This window comes from Mercenaria mercenaria, chromosome 1, assembly GCF_021730395.1.
Source record: "Mercenaria mercenaria strain notata chromosome 1, MADL_Memer_1, whole genome shotgun sequence".
In the NCBI taxonomy this organism is placed as follows: Eukaryota; Metazoa; Mollusca; class Bivalvia; order Venerida; family Veneridae; genus Mercenaria; species Mercenaria mercenaria.
The window spans coordinates 55,111,405-55,127,930 of NC_069361.1; the positions used below are offsets into that span (position 1 = coordinate 55,111,405).

The 16,526-nt window shown below is 35.8% G+C and overlaps 1 protein-coding gene across 2 annotated transcripts; it reads left to right on the forward strand.

Moving 5' to 3' along the window:
• Positions 1-2,561: 2,561 nt before the first annotated feature.
• Positions 2,562-16,210, forward strand: LOC123566439 (zinc finger protein 845-like). Of its 2 annotated transcripts, none has more exons than XM_053548237.1 (3): positions 2,562-2,614; positions 11,607-11,751; positions 12,437-16,210. In XM_053548237.1, the coding sequence occupies exon 3, from the start codon at positions 12,460-12,462 to the stop codon at positions 14,068-14,070; it is 1,611 nt and encodes a 536-aa protein (XP_053404212.1). In that variant the 5' UTR covers positions 2,562-2,614; positions 11,607-11,751; positions 12,437-12,459; the 3' UTR covers positions 14,071-16,210. The 2 variants fall into 2 exon arrangements, with proteins under 2 accessions (XP_053404212.1, XP_053404214.1); XM_053548239.1 differs by having other exon boundaries at positions 2,563-2,614; positions 11,617-11,751.
• The last annotated feature ends 316 nt before the right edge of the window (positions 16,211-16,526 follow it).

The window sequence follows — 16,526 nt, forward strand, 5'->3', positions numbered from 1 at the left end:
GCAGATACTAACCTTAGAAATAGGACAGTACAGGAGATTTGGGATGCTTTCAAATCCAAGCTAGATGAACTGAAAGATAAATTTATTCTATCCAAAACTGTGTCTGGAAAGCATCACAATCCCTGGCTAAATGAAACATAAAAACTTATGAAAAAGAGATCGCATATATAGTAAAATGAAGAAATCTCAAAATGCCAAGTATTTTTTCTAAGCTTAAGAAAATAAAGTCATTGATTAAAAAACAAACTAGAACTGCATATTGGGATTACATGAATAACATCATTTGTGATAAAACTGAAAATAAACATGGCACTACTAAAATTTTTTGGGGATTTATCAAAGGCCTAAAGAATGATTCTATGGGTGCTTCTCCTCTTAGAGAAAATGGTTTACTTAAAAACACATCTAAAGAAAAGGCTAACGTTATAACGTTCTAAACAGACAATTTTCTTCTGTCTTTGTAAAAGACAACAGTTCTATTATGCCTCAGATGTATTCTTATCCATCCCCAGCCATGTCTTCCCTGCGTGTCACGGAGAGGGGGTGTTTTTAAACTTTTGGGGAATCTCAATCCTAACAAGGCTGCTGGCCCAGATGCCATTAAGCCTAGGATCCTGAAGGAGTGTGCCCAAGAAATATCACCTATCTTCACCATTCTTTTCAATAAGTCCCTGGAGACAGGCACTGTTCCAACAGATTGGAAAGAAGCCTATGTATCTCCATTCTTTAAGAAAGGGGAAAGATTCCTTGCAAAGAATTACAGACCCGTCTCCTTGACATGCATTGCATCCAAGGTTCTTGAGCATATCGTGGTGAGCAGCATCCTTGATCAATGTGACAAGCATAACATCGTGACCGATAACCAGCATGGTTTTCGTGCCCGCAGATCATGTGAGACTCAGTTAGTAGGGTTCTTAAATGATCTTGCCAAAGCAACCCAGAAGTATCAGACAGATGTAGCCATAATGGATTTCAGTAAGGCCTTTGACGTTGTTCACCACGGTAGGCTCATGCACAAATTATCTCATGGTATACAAGGTAATACCTTAGCTTGGATAGGTGACTTTCTGGGCCATGATAGTTCTGGCCATAGAAACCAACAGGTTATTTTAGATGGTAGTCTTTCTCATAAAGCTCCAGTTCTGTCCGGTGTGCCACAGGGCTCGGTGTTGGGACCTCTTCTGTTTCTGCTCTACATCAATGACCTCCCTAGTGCTGTCAAGTCTTTCGGTCGACTTTTTGCAGATGATTGTGTCATTTACAGGATTATAAGTCCTGCAGCTGATTCCCTGACACTGCAGGGAGACTTGGACAGCCTGGCGGCATAGGAGCAGAAATGGAAGATGTCTTTCAATATTGACAAGTGCCATATAATGCACATTGCTAGTCGATCCATGAAAGTCACTAAGACTCAGTACACTTTACACAATAAACCACTTCAGACTGTTGAACAAGCCACCTATCTAGGGATTGAATTAACTTCAGATCTGTCCTGGGACGCCCATGTCAATAAAGTTACATCTAAAGCTATTCAGACATTGGGGTTTCTGAAACGCAATATCCATTCCGCCTCTAAAGACGGCAGCATACAATTAATACGTTAGTTTGCCCAACTTTGGAATACTCGTCTGCTGCAAAGATAAGGATAAACTTGAGTCAGTGCAGAAAAGGGCGGCTAGATTTGTTACAAATAATTATCCAAAAACTCCTGGCTCTATGACAAACATCATGTCTTCGTTAGGTTGGCAATCCCTAGAATATATGCGTCGTGATAGTAGATTAGTTCTATTTTACAAAATTGTAAACAATCATGTTGATCTTAATATGAACCAGTTCCTAAATCCACAAACCAGACATCCAGGCATTATCACAACCAAGCCTATCAACCTGCCTCACCATCAAATGACATACCGGTATACAAATATTCATGCTTTCCACGTTCTGTCTGCCTGTGGAACTCTCTGCCACAGAGTGTAGTCATTGCTGACTCAGTCTCCGGATTTTGTCAGCGATGGCTGCACGCGTTCGGACTCCATAATTTCATCCTATCTGCTTTTAAATTTTTAACATTACTAACTCTTTGTTTTTCCTGCACAAAAACCATACTTAATTGTACATGTTGTCGAATCTTATGTATTTTAAGGCTTTTAAGGTGTTAGGTTTTTGCACAGGTCTATTTTTTTTATCACGTTGCTATGGTTCTTCTGGGTGGATTGAGTAGCTTGGGAGGCCCAGCACTCTATCACTTTTACTAACCCCCACACACGGCAGTTATATTTTGTCAAGAATGTTTGTCATTAGGGCCTACTATAAAAGAAGAAGAAGGCTACACCAAAACAAAGAAGTATAAAATATTTATTTTTATAGATCTTTGACCGAAATTGCAATATATGAAAAAGAAATATACTGGAGTAGATCTACACAGATTTATTCTGAGTAGCCCCATTTTACAAGAAATATCTAATTAAAAATTTTGAACTTCGATAAATTCTACAGGCAAGTGCCAGACGAAAATGGGCTAATAGTCTGAGTTACTCCCCTTTGTTATAAATACACCATTTGCACGAAAATGTTGAAATCTGCTTAGAGTCAGACATATATTCTTAACCAGAAAGTGAGTAAAATACAATTACCAGTCAATTGAAATATGACTATTTTAAACTATGAATGAATAATGTAGTGATTCGAGCATTCTGGTGAACCAGAAGCTTGTTTCTCTTAAACAGGCTGGTAACATTGCCCGATCTGGCTTTCGACATAAAAACTAATATTTCTTGAAAAATTATGAAGATATTTCTTTCAAACTTGGTCCATTTATTAAGCATAACATATGATGCATATTAAGATAGAAATAACTTTGTTGCCTTCAGTTTTGTTAGAATTACTTCCCTTTTTCAGATTTATATGATGCATAATTTTTGAAGTCCAATATTTAAAACAGAAAAGGGTTCAATGGCTTTCTGTTGCACCAAACTTGTGCGCCATTACCTATACTCTAAATATTTAGGGTTAATACTTTGTTTTTAGTGCAGATGTATGAACAATTTTTTACAATTAACATTTTTAGCTCCACTATTGAGTATTCGGAGAATAGGGGGCCCCCCTATCAGAGAAAAGTATGATTAATGATGATTAATGAAATTTTAATTGATTATTAATCACTATGATTACTTTAATCGATTACCCCATGCCTGACATGTCTGTAGGGGGGCTATTCTACTCTGTGTAACCTTTCTTGGTCAAAGTTTTTTCGGCAACCTTTGTTTTTCTGTCATATCTTTGTTACTATTGCTGATATCTTACTGTAAGCCCACCTGCTTAGCTCAGTAGGGAGAGAGTTGGTCTATGGATTGCGGGGTCGCGAGTTCGATCCCCGGGCGGGGTGTATGTTCTCCATGATGATTTGATAAAAGACACTGTGTTTGAAATCAATAGTCCTCCACCTCTGATAATTCATGTGGGGAAGTTGGCTGTTACTTGCGGAGAACAGGTTTGTACTGGTACAGAATCCAGGAACACTGGTTAGATTACCTGCCCGCCGTTACATGACTGAAATACTGTTGAAAAACGGCTTTAAACCCAAAACAAACAAAAAAAATATCTTACTGTAACTTCACATAAACATTGTCCGGTATACAAACAAACAATGTGTAGGGGCTGAGCCATTATACCCAAGATCAAGGTCACCAAGGTGTTATACTTCGGTTATTTTTAAGGTTAAAGTTTTTCGGCAACCTTTGTTTTTCTGTCATATCTTTGTTACTATTGCTTATATCTTACTGTAACTTTACATAAACATTGTCCAGCATACAATCAAAGTATGTACAGGGGCTGGGCCCATTATACCCAAGGTCAAGGTCACCAGGGAGTTACACTTGGGTTATTTTTAAGGTAAAAGTTTTTTGGCAACCTTTGTTTTTCTGTCATATCTTTGTTACTATTGCTTATATCTTACTGTAAGTTCACATCAGGGTTTTTTCTAGCTATTTGGGATCATAGCCTATACCCCCAAAATTGGGAATTTTGACACTTAAATGTTCCAAATTGGGAATTATTTAGTCCCATAAAGCACTTTCTCATACACTTGTTTCACATTGTACAACCTAATTAACATAGTTCCATTACAGAATTGTCCATAATTTGGTCAATAGTTATGCAATTTTGATGAAATTTTTTTCAGAATTAAGATTGGGAATTTTTCCACGTATTTTGGGAAAAATACATACTTTTTGGCATTAGGAATATAGCCGAATAACGGCTATAAAAACGGCCGAAAAAAAACCCTGCACATAAACATTGTCCAGCATACAAACAAAGTGTGTGCAGGGGCTGGGCCCATTATACCCAAGGTCAAGGTCACAAAGTTGTTGTACTTGGAATTATTTTCATGTTAAATTTTTTCGAAAGCTTGAATAAAGTTTGTTCTGCTGGTATACATTTTTTCTGCATGAAAGGATGTTATCATTTATGTTTATAAATAATATTTCATTGTTCAATAAAACTCTGATATAATGCATGATTGCAGCTTGCATCATGTTAACATGGAAGGATTTGACTATAGCTTGTAAGAGGATAAAAATGGCACTAGCTATTTAAAGCTAATAGAATTTTTTGTGACTGGCTGCTTACAGAGATTAATCAGTAGGTTTTGACCAGTAAAATATTAATTAATTAATAAAGTAATTAAATATTATTGTTGATTATTAGCCGGTATTTTTTCATTTTAGCCTAGTGAACAAAAAGGTCACTAGCTACTTTAAGCTAGTAGAAAATGTTGCTAAGTTTGACCCCTGTAATAATCATGCATTAAACTTAGATGATGAAATGGTAATACAAAATAAAACTGAATAATTTTATGGTTAAAGCATAACAATAGAACAAGTTGATAAAGATTATTGTAAACACATATTATGTTTCTTGGCTTCCTTGCTGTATTTACATGTCAGCCATTACACTCAGTAATGCTGACAGTGCGGATTGGTATTATTGATCATGTGACACAGAATGGAGCCATGTAAAATGTGTATAACTAGGGTGGGTTGTTTAAGACAGTGACAAACTTGTGTTTTGCCGTTTATTTACATGACCCCTATGGTCACACTGCCAAAGGTCAAGGTCCCGCCTGGGTCCATCCGTCTGCTACTCTTCATTTTCAGTAAATTACTGGAGAACTGTTTGTCTTAGAACCTTCAAACTTCACATGTTGATAGGGCTTGCAAGTTAGATGTTCACTATCTTTTTTAGGTCACCTGTCACTTAGTGACAGAGTGAGCTTTTGTGATCACCCTTCGTACGTCCGTCCGTCAGTCGACAATTTCTTGTGAACAAGATAGAGACCACATTTTGCAAGCAATTTTAATCAAACTTGTACAAAACTTGTACTGGCATGATATCTCAGTCCCTTCGAAAACTGGCCAGATCCCATCATGGGTTCTAGAGTTATTGCCCCTTAAAGGGCCAGAATTTGCTATTTTTGTGCGTCAACAATTTCTTGTCTGCACGATAGTGGTTTCATTTATGATTTTATTTTAACAAAATTTGCACACAACTTGTATCTTCATAAGATTTCGATACCTTTCTTCAACTGGCCAGATCCCCTAATGGGTTCCAGGGTTATGGCCTCTGAAAGGGCCAAAATTAGCTATTTTGACCTTGTCTGCACAATAGCAGCTTCATTTATTATTTGATTTTTACCAAACTTGCACACAACTTGTATCACCGTAAGATCTTGGTTCTTTTCTTGAACTGGCCAGATTACTTTATGGGTTCCAGAGTTATGGCTCCTGAAAGGGCCAGAATTAGCTATTTTGACATTGTCTGCACAATAGCAGTATCATTTATGACTCAAAGTTAACCAAACTTGCACACAACTTGTATCACCATAAGATCTTGGTTCCTTTCTTGAACTGGCAAGATTCCATTATGGGTTCCAGAGTTATGGCCCCTGAAAGGGCCAAAATTAGCTTTTTTGACCTTGTCTGCACAATAGCAGCTTCATTTATGCTTTGATTTTAATCAAACTTGCACAAAACTTGTGTTACCATAAGATCTCTGTTCCTTTATTGAACCAATCAGATCCCATCATGGGTTCCACAGTTATGGGCCTTGAAAGGGCCAAAATTAGCTATTTTGACCTTGTCTGCACAATAGCAGCTTCATTTATTATTTGATTTTAACCAAACTTGCACCACAAGATCTTGGTTCCTTACTTGAAATGGCCAGATTCCATTATGGGTTCCAGTTATGGCCCCTGATAGGGCCAGGTAACAACTTGTATCACCACAAGATCTTGGTTCCTTACTTGAAGTGGCCAGATTCCAATTTGGGTTTCAGAGTTACAGCCCCTGATAGGGCCAAAATAAGCTATTTTGACCTTGTCTGCAAAATAGCAGCTTCATTTATGATTTGAATTTAATCAAACTTGCACAAAACTTGTGTCACCATAAGGTCTTGGTTCCTTTCTTGAACCGGCCAGATCCCATTATGGGTTCCAGGGTTATGGCCTCTGAAAGGGCCAAAATTAGTTATTTTGACCTTGTCTGCACAATAGCAGCTTCATTTATTATTTGATTTTAACCAAACTTGCACAAAACTTGTGTCACCATAAGATATCGATTCCTTTTAATGCGCCCGAAGGGACATATTACGTTATCCCCTCGGTGTCCGTCTGTCTGTATGTCTGTTGGTTAGCAGTTTCCTTTTTGCTCTGTAACTCTTGAACCCCTTGAAGGATTTCAAAGAAACCTGACACAAATTTTTGGATGGCTCACCTCAAGGTCAAGGTCACACTTAGCGGTCATAGGTCATATGACTTTGTTTTGTGTGTATATTGCTCTGCATTTGCGTCAATTGCAGTGCTCTTGTTTTTATTTGGCAGATCCTTCTTTTGTTAACTTACAATAATTTTTTAATCCCCAGCCGTAAGTGGTGGGGGTTATAGGAATGGTCTCCGTCCGTCCGTCTGTCTGTAACACTTTCATGTCCACTCAATATCTCCTAAACCCCTTGAAGGATTTTCAAGAAACTTGGGCCAAATGATCACCTCATCAAGACGATGTGCAGAACAGACCTGGGGTAATTAAAAATGTAATTGTAATTAATTGCAATTAAATTACATTTCCCAAGTAATTGAATGTAATTTGTAATTGGGTCATTTATCAATTACATGTAATTGTAATTAATTAATTACAGAACAGTTCTAGGGTGTAATTGACAATTACATTTCAATTACTTTCCAATTACATGGCACATGCTAATCCAGTTTGTTGAACAAATAGTATATATAATTTGTTCAACAAACTGGATTATTATTTTATGTTTATTACCAGTGACACTTCACTTTAACATGCTAATATGCATTTCATAGCTGTGAAAAACAACAATAGAATATTATGGTAGGTGTTAACCCCTTGGACATAGCTCCTTTGTTCTGATATTTGTTTCATTAGAACCAACTGGTAATCTTTGATGATCTTTGTCACTATGTTTTTGGAGACAATGATCAAATTAGGATTTGAAATTGTTATTTGCATAATTATTACAATGTATTTAGATTTTTATTGGAGCAAAAATTGAAATGCTTGGCATTTAGTTTAATCATTTTTATCTGTGATAAAATTTGTTGTATTAAATGATATAAACAACATAGCATTTCACAGATCTAACAAGATAAAAAATTTAATTATTATTGTAGACATTATGAGTATTCTACAGTTTTAGTGACATAGTTATTCTAGGATGACTCATGAATGTTTTACAACTTATTTTCAATGTGGTCCTTTGGATAACTTGTAGTGTCAAGGATAAAAACTTAAAATATATGTTTAAAATGTAAATGATTAAATACTGAACTAGACTAGTTAAATTTGAAATATATTGCAGAACCATGATCCTATAAACTTCAGAGAAATTCAGACCTCAGAGAAATACCTGACTTTACATGCATCTTCTCTAACCGAATTCTGCTAGACGATGTATTAACTATTAATTAGGGCTGACTTGTAGCTCCTTTTGCATTAATATTGAAGACAGAGTAATGTTCTCCCGCAAACACAGATTTTACTTTGAGCTTAAATTCAATTTTGAAATAACTGAAATCAGTTTACATGTGGATTATCATGTTTGTGTAGTACAAAGTAAAGAACTTTGCTACAGTGTTCGTGTAAGAAGCACCACATTTGGTATTGTAATTGAATGTAATTAATTACAATTTCCAATGTAATTGTAATTTAATTAATTACATTGCTAAATTTCATGTAATGGTAATTGTAATTTAATTGGACATTTCTCAATGTAATTGTAATTTAATTAATTACATTTTAAAGTAATTGACCCCACTGCAGAACCCATGAGTCAGCCATGCTGGCTCAAAGTCAAGGTCACAACTGAAGGTCAAAGGTTTCAGCCTTCCATTTTGTGTCTGCTCTTTATCTCCTAAACCCCTTGAAGGATTTTCATCAGACTTGGGTCAAATGATCCCCTCATCAAGACGATGTGAGAACCCATGAGTCGGCCATGCCTGCTCAAGGTCTAGGTCACAACTGAGAGTCAAAGGTTTGAGACTTCATTTTTTGTCCGCTCTATATCTCCTAAACCTCTTGAAGGATTTTCATCAAACTTTGGTCAAATAATCACCTCATCAAGGCGACATGCAAAACTCATGAGTTAGCCATGCCAACTCAAGGTCAAGGTCACAACTGAAGGTGAAAGGTTTTAGCCTTCCTTTTCCTGTCCTAACTGTCTCGGTAGCCTAGTGGTAGAGCATCCGCTTCGAGTGCGGGAGGTCATGGGTTTGATCCCTGGCTGCATCATACCAGAGACGTAAAAAATGGTACTAGTAGCTTCTTCGCTTGGTGCTCGGCATTAAGAGGATAGTACTAGGACTGGTCAGCCCGGTGTCAGTATAATGTGACTGTGTGGGGTATCATGTCATGTGTCTACGTTGTGATATTCCAGTGAGGCAGCACTATAGTTGGGCATTGTGTTCACTGCTATAAGTTAGACACCATCGTTCATATGACTGAAAAACTGTTGAGAAAGACGTTACACCCAAACACACACACACACACCATTTCGTGTCCGCTCTATATCTCCTAAACCCCTTCAAGGAATTTTATAAAACCTTGGTCAAATGATCACCGTATCAAAACGTTGTGCAGAACTTATGAGTCAGCCATGCTGGCTCAAGGTCAAGGTCACAGCTTAGGGTGAAAGGTTTGAGCCTTCAATTTTGTGTCCACTCTGTATGTCCTTAACCCTTGAAGGATTTTCATCAAACTTGGGTCAAATGATCACCTTGTCAAGTGTTAATGAGTCAGCCATGTCAACTCAAGGTCAGGGTCACAACTCAAGGTCAAAGGTTTGAGCTCTGTATCTCCTAAACCCCTTAAAGGATTTTCATGAAATTTGGGTCAAATGATCACCTCATCAAGACGTTGTGCAGAATTCATGAGTCAGCCATATCAGTTCAAATTCAAGGTCACAGCTAAAGGTCAAAGGTTTACCCTTTCACTATGCATAACAGTGGCAGGGGAATTAGCTGTCTTCTCAGACTGCCTTGTTTCAATTACTTCCCTTCTATATTACTATAAATAGCTTATTTAGTAACTTTTTTATTATTGGCCGTAGGGAAAAACTGAGACCACTTTTCTGTGGTACAACATGGATGGTACCTCGAATTGTTAGGTGTTTCTTGACATATCTGTACGTTGTAAGAATTAATTTTCTTTTTGGTTAAATTCTTCTGTATGTTGTTCCTGTCCTTTGGACTTACATATTTTCTGAGGACTTAGATTTATTTTTAATTTCTTCCCTTTGTTGTTCCTGTCCTTTGGTCATCAGTCAAAATTTTGCTCCTATCCTCCTCTGATGTAATCCTTCGGGCATGAAACTACTGGCCTGATTTGAAAATAATTTTATTTGAAGTAACTTTAAGAAAATTTCAACTATATTTTCTCATATTTCTTTTGATTGATCTTGATTATGATTTTTTGACCTTCTTGTCCTTAAATGCAATGATAACAGGTGAGCGATATAGGGCCATTTTGGTCCTCTTGTTGAGGTTATTCGATCAAGGGTCAATGTCACAAGGGCCTGAACATGGAAAACAGTTCCTGATCAGAAACTTTAGAAAAACTTGACCCATGATTCATAGGATTATTGGATGTACAGAGTAGATGAACTCAAAAGATTTTGGGTTCACTGAATCAGTGGTCAAGGTCACAAGGGCCAGAACATGGAAAATCGTTTCCTATCCATAAATTGAGAACCACAAGACCAAAAACATTGAGAATTCAAGTAATGATTGGACATTTCGAGTAGATGATCCCTATTGCATTTCAGTCACTAAGCCAACCATCAGAGTCTCTTTGATTTTTAGCTCGACTTTTCGAAGAAAAAGTAGAGCTATTGCACTCACCCCGGCGTCGGCGTTGCCGTTGGTTAAAGTTTTTGATAAAGTCAAATATCTCTGTTACTATCAAAGCTATTGACTTGAAACTTAAAATAGTTAATTACCATCAAATTACATCAGGAGAAACAATCCCCATAACTCTGATTTAAATTTTGACAGAATTATGCCCCTTTTTAACTTAGAATTTTTGGTTAAAGTTTTTGATAAAAGCAAATATCTCTGTTACTATCAAAGCTTTTGACTTGAAACTTAAAATACTTATTTACCATCAATGTCTACACCAGGAGAAACAATCCCCATAACTCTGTTTGAATTTTGACATAATTATGCCCCTTTTTATCTTAGAATTTTTGTTAAATTTTTTGATAAAGTCAAATATCTCTGTTACTGTTAAAGCTTTTGACTTGAAACTCAAAATAGTTATTTACTATCAAAGTCTACACCAGGAGACACAATCCCTATAACTCTGATTTGAATTTTGACAGAATTATGCCCCTTTTTAACTTAGAACTTCTGGTTGAAATTTTTGATAAAGTCAAATATCTCTGTTACTGTCAAAGCTTTTGACTTGAAACTTAAAATACTTATTTACCATCAAAGTCTACACCAGGAGAAACAATCCCCATAACTCTGATTTGAATTTTGACATAATTATGCCCCTTTTTATCTTAGAATTTTTGTTAAAATTTTTGATAAAGTCAAATATCTCTGTTACTGTTAAAGCTTTTGACTTGAAACTGAAAATAGTTATTTACTATCAAAGTCTACACCAACAGACACAATTTCAATAACTCTGATTTGAATTTTGACAGAGTTATGTCCCTTTGTAACTTGGATTTTTTTTTACTGGCAAAGTTCTCATTCAGAGTCAAGCACTGAGAAAAGTCGAGCGCGCTGTCTTACGGACAGCTCTTGTTGTTTAACTTCTCGCCTGTTATTAACTTATTGCCTGTTACTACTATGCTTTTGGGGAGACATGATCTTTTCTACAAAAGCATCTTCAAGTTTTGTACCAGTGGTATAGATAAAATGTTTAACAAGAGAGATTACTCACTTTAATCAAGTGTTTAATCTAGGTTGGGTTTCTTAATTATAGCTTCTCTACATGTTGATTGACCGTTGCTTGAATGATTTAATGGATATGTTATTGGCAATACTTATATGTCAAATTTTCTATATATTTTATCTTTCTTAGAACTTTGCAGATTGCAAAACAAGACTTGGAAGTCATTTTGAAGATGACAGCTATAATTCAGTCATAATAGGATAACGATCATAGAGTTTCAACATAGAAAGATACAGAAAGATAGAATATAACAAAGCTAGGGAAAACATAACAGGTATGTGCATGAGTGACATTCCATCTTATACTTTAGACATCAGTAATGCTTTGAAACACAGATTGAACCATAGAGGAGAAAAAACCTTGACATTTTATGATGGCCGCTATACATGATTATGAACACAAATCTGAAAAGTTAAGACAGATGGCACCTTATAAATGCTGTTTCTGATCATGCATGTAACCAAAGCAATAGTCTGAAGACTCATAAAAGAATACTTACAGAAGGGATACACATAAAATCTGATTCATGTGAATGGGCCAATAGCAGTGATCTACAGAAACGTAAAATAATACATATACAGATGAGAAACCCTTAAAATGTGTGATGTATTTATGCATGCAATTAAGGCAGTGTTCTGAAAAGACATATTATAGAACATAAAGAAGAAAGATGCTTTAAATGTGATGTTTGTGATTATATATGTAATAAGAGGGGTAGTGTAAAGAGTAAAGACTCATACAAAATACATTCAGGAGAGAAACCCATCAGATGTGATTCCTGTGACTTTGCATGTGATGCAAACATCGTCTGAAGAGATATACAAGAGTACATACAGGGGAGAAACAATTTACATGTGATGTTTGTGGTTTTGCATGTAATAAGAGTGCTACTCTATAGACTTATATCAGAATACATACAGGGGAGAAAACCTATAAATGTGATTCTTGTGATTTTGCAGGTAAAACAAGCAGTAGTCTGAAGATGCACAAGAGAATACATACAGGAGAAAAACAATTTACATATGATTCCTATGACTATGCATGTGATACAGACAGTCCCCTGAAAAGCCATTCAATAGTACATACAGGGGAGAAACAATTTACATGTGATGTTTGTGGTTTTGCATCAAATAGCAGCGGTACTCTAAAGACCCATATGAGAAAACATACAGGGGAGAAACCCTTCAAGTGTGATTTTTGTAATTACTTGTGTAATACACAACAAAGACTGAAGATGCATATAAGAAAACATACAGGGGAGAAACCCTTCAAGTGTGATTATTGTACCTATGCATGTACTACAGGTAGTAATCTGAAGATACATATAAGAAAACATACCGGGGAGAAATCCTTGAAGTGTGATTTTTGTAATTACTCATGTAATACACGACAAAGTCTGACGATACATATAAGAATACATACAGGGGAGAAACCCTTCAAGTGTGAGTTTTGTACCTATTCATGTACTACACGTAGTAATCTGAAGATACATGTAAGAAAACATACAGGGGAGAAATCCTATAAATGTGATTCTTGTGATTATGCATGTAAAACAAGCGTTAGTCTGAAAACGCATAAGAGAATACATACAAGAGATAAACCCTTTAAATGTGATTCCAATGACTATGCATGTGATACAGACAGTCATCTGAACAGCCATTCAGTGGTACATACAGGGGAGAAACAGTTTACTTGCGATGTCTGTGGTTTTGCATCTTATTGCAGCAGTACTCTTAAAACACATATGAGAATACATACAGGGGAGAAACCCTTCAAGTGTGATTTTTGCAACTATTCATGTACTACAAGCAGTAGTCTGAAGAAACATATAAGAATACATACAGGGGAGAGACCCTATAAATGTGATTCTTGTGACTATGCAGGTAAAACAAGCGAAAGCCTGAAGATGCACACTAAGAGAATACATACAGGAAAGAAACAATTTAAGTGTGATTCCTGTGACTATGCAGATGATACGGACAGTCATCTGAATAGCCATTCAATGGTACATAAAGGGGAGAAACAATTTACTTGCGACGTTTGTGGTTTTGAATCTTATTGCAGCGATACTCTAAAGACTCATATGAGAATACATACAGGGGAGAAACCCTTTAAGTGTGATTTTTGTAACTATTCATGTACTACAAGTGGTAGTCTGAAGATGCATAGAAGAATACATACAGGAGAGAAACCCTATAAATGTGATTCTTGTGACTATGCATGTAAAACAAGCAGTAGTCTGAAGATGCACACTAAGATAAAACATACAGGAGAGAAACAGTTTAAGTGTGAGTTTTGTGATTATGAATGTTATTGCAGCAGTACCCTAAAGATTCATAGGAGAATACATACGGGGGAGAAACCCTTTAAATGTGATTCATGTAAATATACATGTATTTCACGCAGTAGTCTGAAGAAACATTCAAGAATACATACAGGAGAAAAACCCTTTAAATGTAACTCTTGTATCTATACATGTACTTCACGTATTAGTCTAAAGAGACATAAAGGAAAACATACAGAAGAGAAACCCTTTAAATGTGATCCTGTGATTATGCATTTAATACAAGCCAGGGTTCTAGGGAATGCTTAATTCTGCGTAATTGTACGCATACTTCATGGAAAATGACGCCAAAATATTCCAGCCACGAGTCCTAGGATGCGTAAAAAATTGTCGGACGCATAGCTTACCAAGTACGCAGAATATTCAAGTGAAAAAAAAAACACTCGTTATCATAGTCATCAATAACATCAACTACATACAGTCAGGGGTGTAACTGTTTTAAGTCATGTAACCTATTTCAGTTATTTGTTCAAGCATTTTATAACCTGTATTAGTTATAAAATATAAGTTAACTCAGGTAAGTTATTCAAAAAAGTCTTTTTGCTGTTCTCACAAAGTGACCTATACAGTGAAATAAGTAGCAATCTGTGGTTAATCAAATTCTCTTTTAGTCTGATCATGACCTGATAAGCATAATGGGATGCTAAAAGTTTTATAGCTTTAAACCTTTTGTGTAAAACTTCATCAGCCTTGTGTAAAAAATTTTACTGCATAGCTGGAAAGATAAAGAGTTCAAGGATTCAGGAAATAATTGATTTAGTCACACACAAAATGAGGAATTGGCACAGGAGGGCTTTGTAATAATTTATGATAACTGAAACAAGTTACGAAAATATAAGCCATAACTCAAATGGGTTATAAACTGCGATAACTTGAAACAGTTACACCCCTGACTGATATATGCATGTTTGCAACAAATATATAAAACACCACACCGCTTATTTAAACCTGTGTAAAAGCATCACCAGGGCCACTTTCATTGTGTAGATCAAAGAAGTATGAATTTTATTTTTATAGCTCTTTGTGTAGATTTAACACCCCGAGTTTTTCTAATGTTAACTGCGACATTATCACATTAGATATCAAAACTTTGTACTGATTTGAATATTATTCCCAAAATTTCATACTTTACTATGTAAACAAACTATGTGGCCTTTGAAATATATTTTGTATCACACTCAAAGTTGAAACAAAGCAAGATTAATTTGTAAACATATGTTACAATCAGTTGTCTGAAGTCACATACTACATTATAGTATATGAGAACATAGTGGAGGGAAATACTTTCAGTAAATGTGATGTTAGTCACTATGCATGTAGTGTAAAAACAGGGGTCTGAAAAAAGCAAAAAAGAGGTGGATGAAATGAGGTAGTGATACATGTTATCAAAGTAAACAAGAGAACAACTACAAATGATAAAAGTTTAGTATGGTAAATAATAAAAACAGTAGTTATCTAAAGAGATATAGGAACGAAATGACTTAAAATGTGTTATTAAATGACTAAAACATAACCAGTGCCCATCTTCCATTAAATTTTCTTATCTGATGTAGAAAATCCTCTACAAATACAATGTATCAATGATTTAGTATATAGAGGGAAATTGACATTGAAATAGCATGTAATACAGTTGATAGTTAAGAAAATGTTACAGGTAAACTGTGTTTAGCTATATACATTAATTTTGGACTTTTGTAAACCTTATGCATATTAATATTAACACAAAGAAACCGGTTTGCCGAGTGGTTAAGGTCGCTGACTTCAAATCACTTGTCCCCCATCTATGTGGGTTCAAGCTTCACTCGGGGCGTTGAATTCTTCATGTGATGTGGTTCTACCCAGGTGTCCGCTCATGACGAAATAATGTATGGAGGGGCACCTGGGGCCTTCCTCCACCTTCAAATCTGGAAAGTCGCCCTACGACTTAAAATTGTGTCGGTGCGACGTTAAACCCAACTGAACTGTCAAACCTTCCACCAGTCTGCCAGTCTGTCAATGGTTTACCTTTTAGTAGCTTTAGTTAGGATTGTAACTGTCACCAAACTTGGTATAGGCCTATAGCATGTGTGTATGAAGAACTGACTGAACTGTATTGGAAGTCTCTGTTACATAGATTAGAAAAAATGATTTCCACTCGTATCTTCAGTTCGGGTACAAAAATGGTGTATAGATACCTTGTTGGGATTAAATTTTGGTTACTGAATGTTACTATGTGTTATTCAGGGGATTAAAAATACGAACATACATAAATGAAATGTCTTTGTGTTTTCGGCGGCAGTCTTGTTTTAGCAGACTTTACTGCTAGACACACATTAAATGTATATGCATGGACTGGCGGTTTTTTGTTTAAAATTATTAAGAAAAAGTATCTTACTTAGCGAAAGGCAGATCTTTGACGAATAACTTGTGGCCTAATACATAATAAAAGCAATTGATTAACTAAGTAAGTAAGTAAGTATATAATAAAAGCAATCGATTGACTAAGTAAGTACATAATAAAAGCAATCGATTGCGTAAGTAAGTACATAATAAAAGCAATCGATTAACTAAGTATGTAAACATAATAAAAGCAGCTGATCAACTGACTTAGTAAGTACATAATAAAAGCAATTGATTGACTGATATTATTGAAAGCAGTCGATTATATTTTGGGTACTTCCGATACAATAACATGATTACGGTATTTTTTCTGGAAACGCACGTCC

Coding starts and splice junctions, on each gene's coding strand:
- LOC123566439 (XM_053548237.1), top strand. CDS start 12,460: ATGCACAAGAGAATACATACAGGAGAAAAACAATTTACATATGATTCC.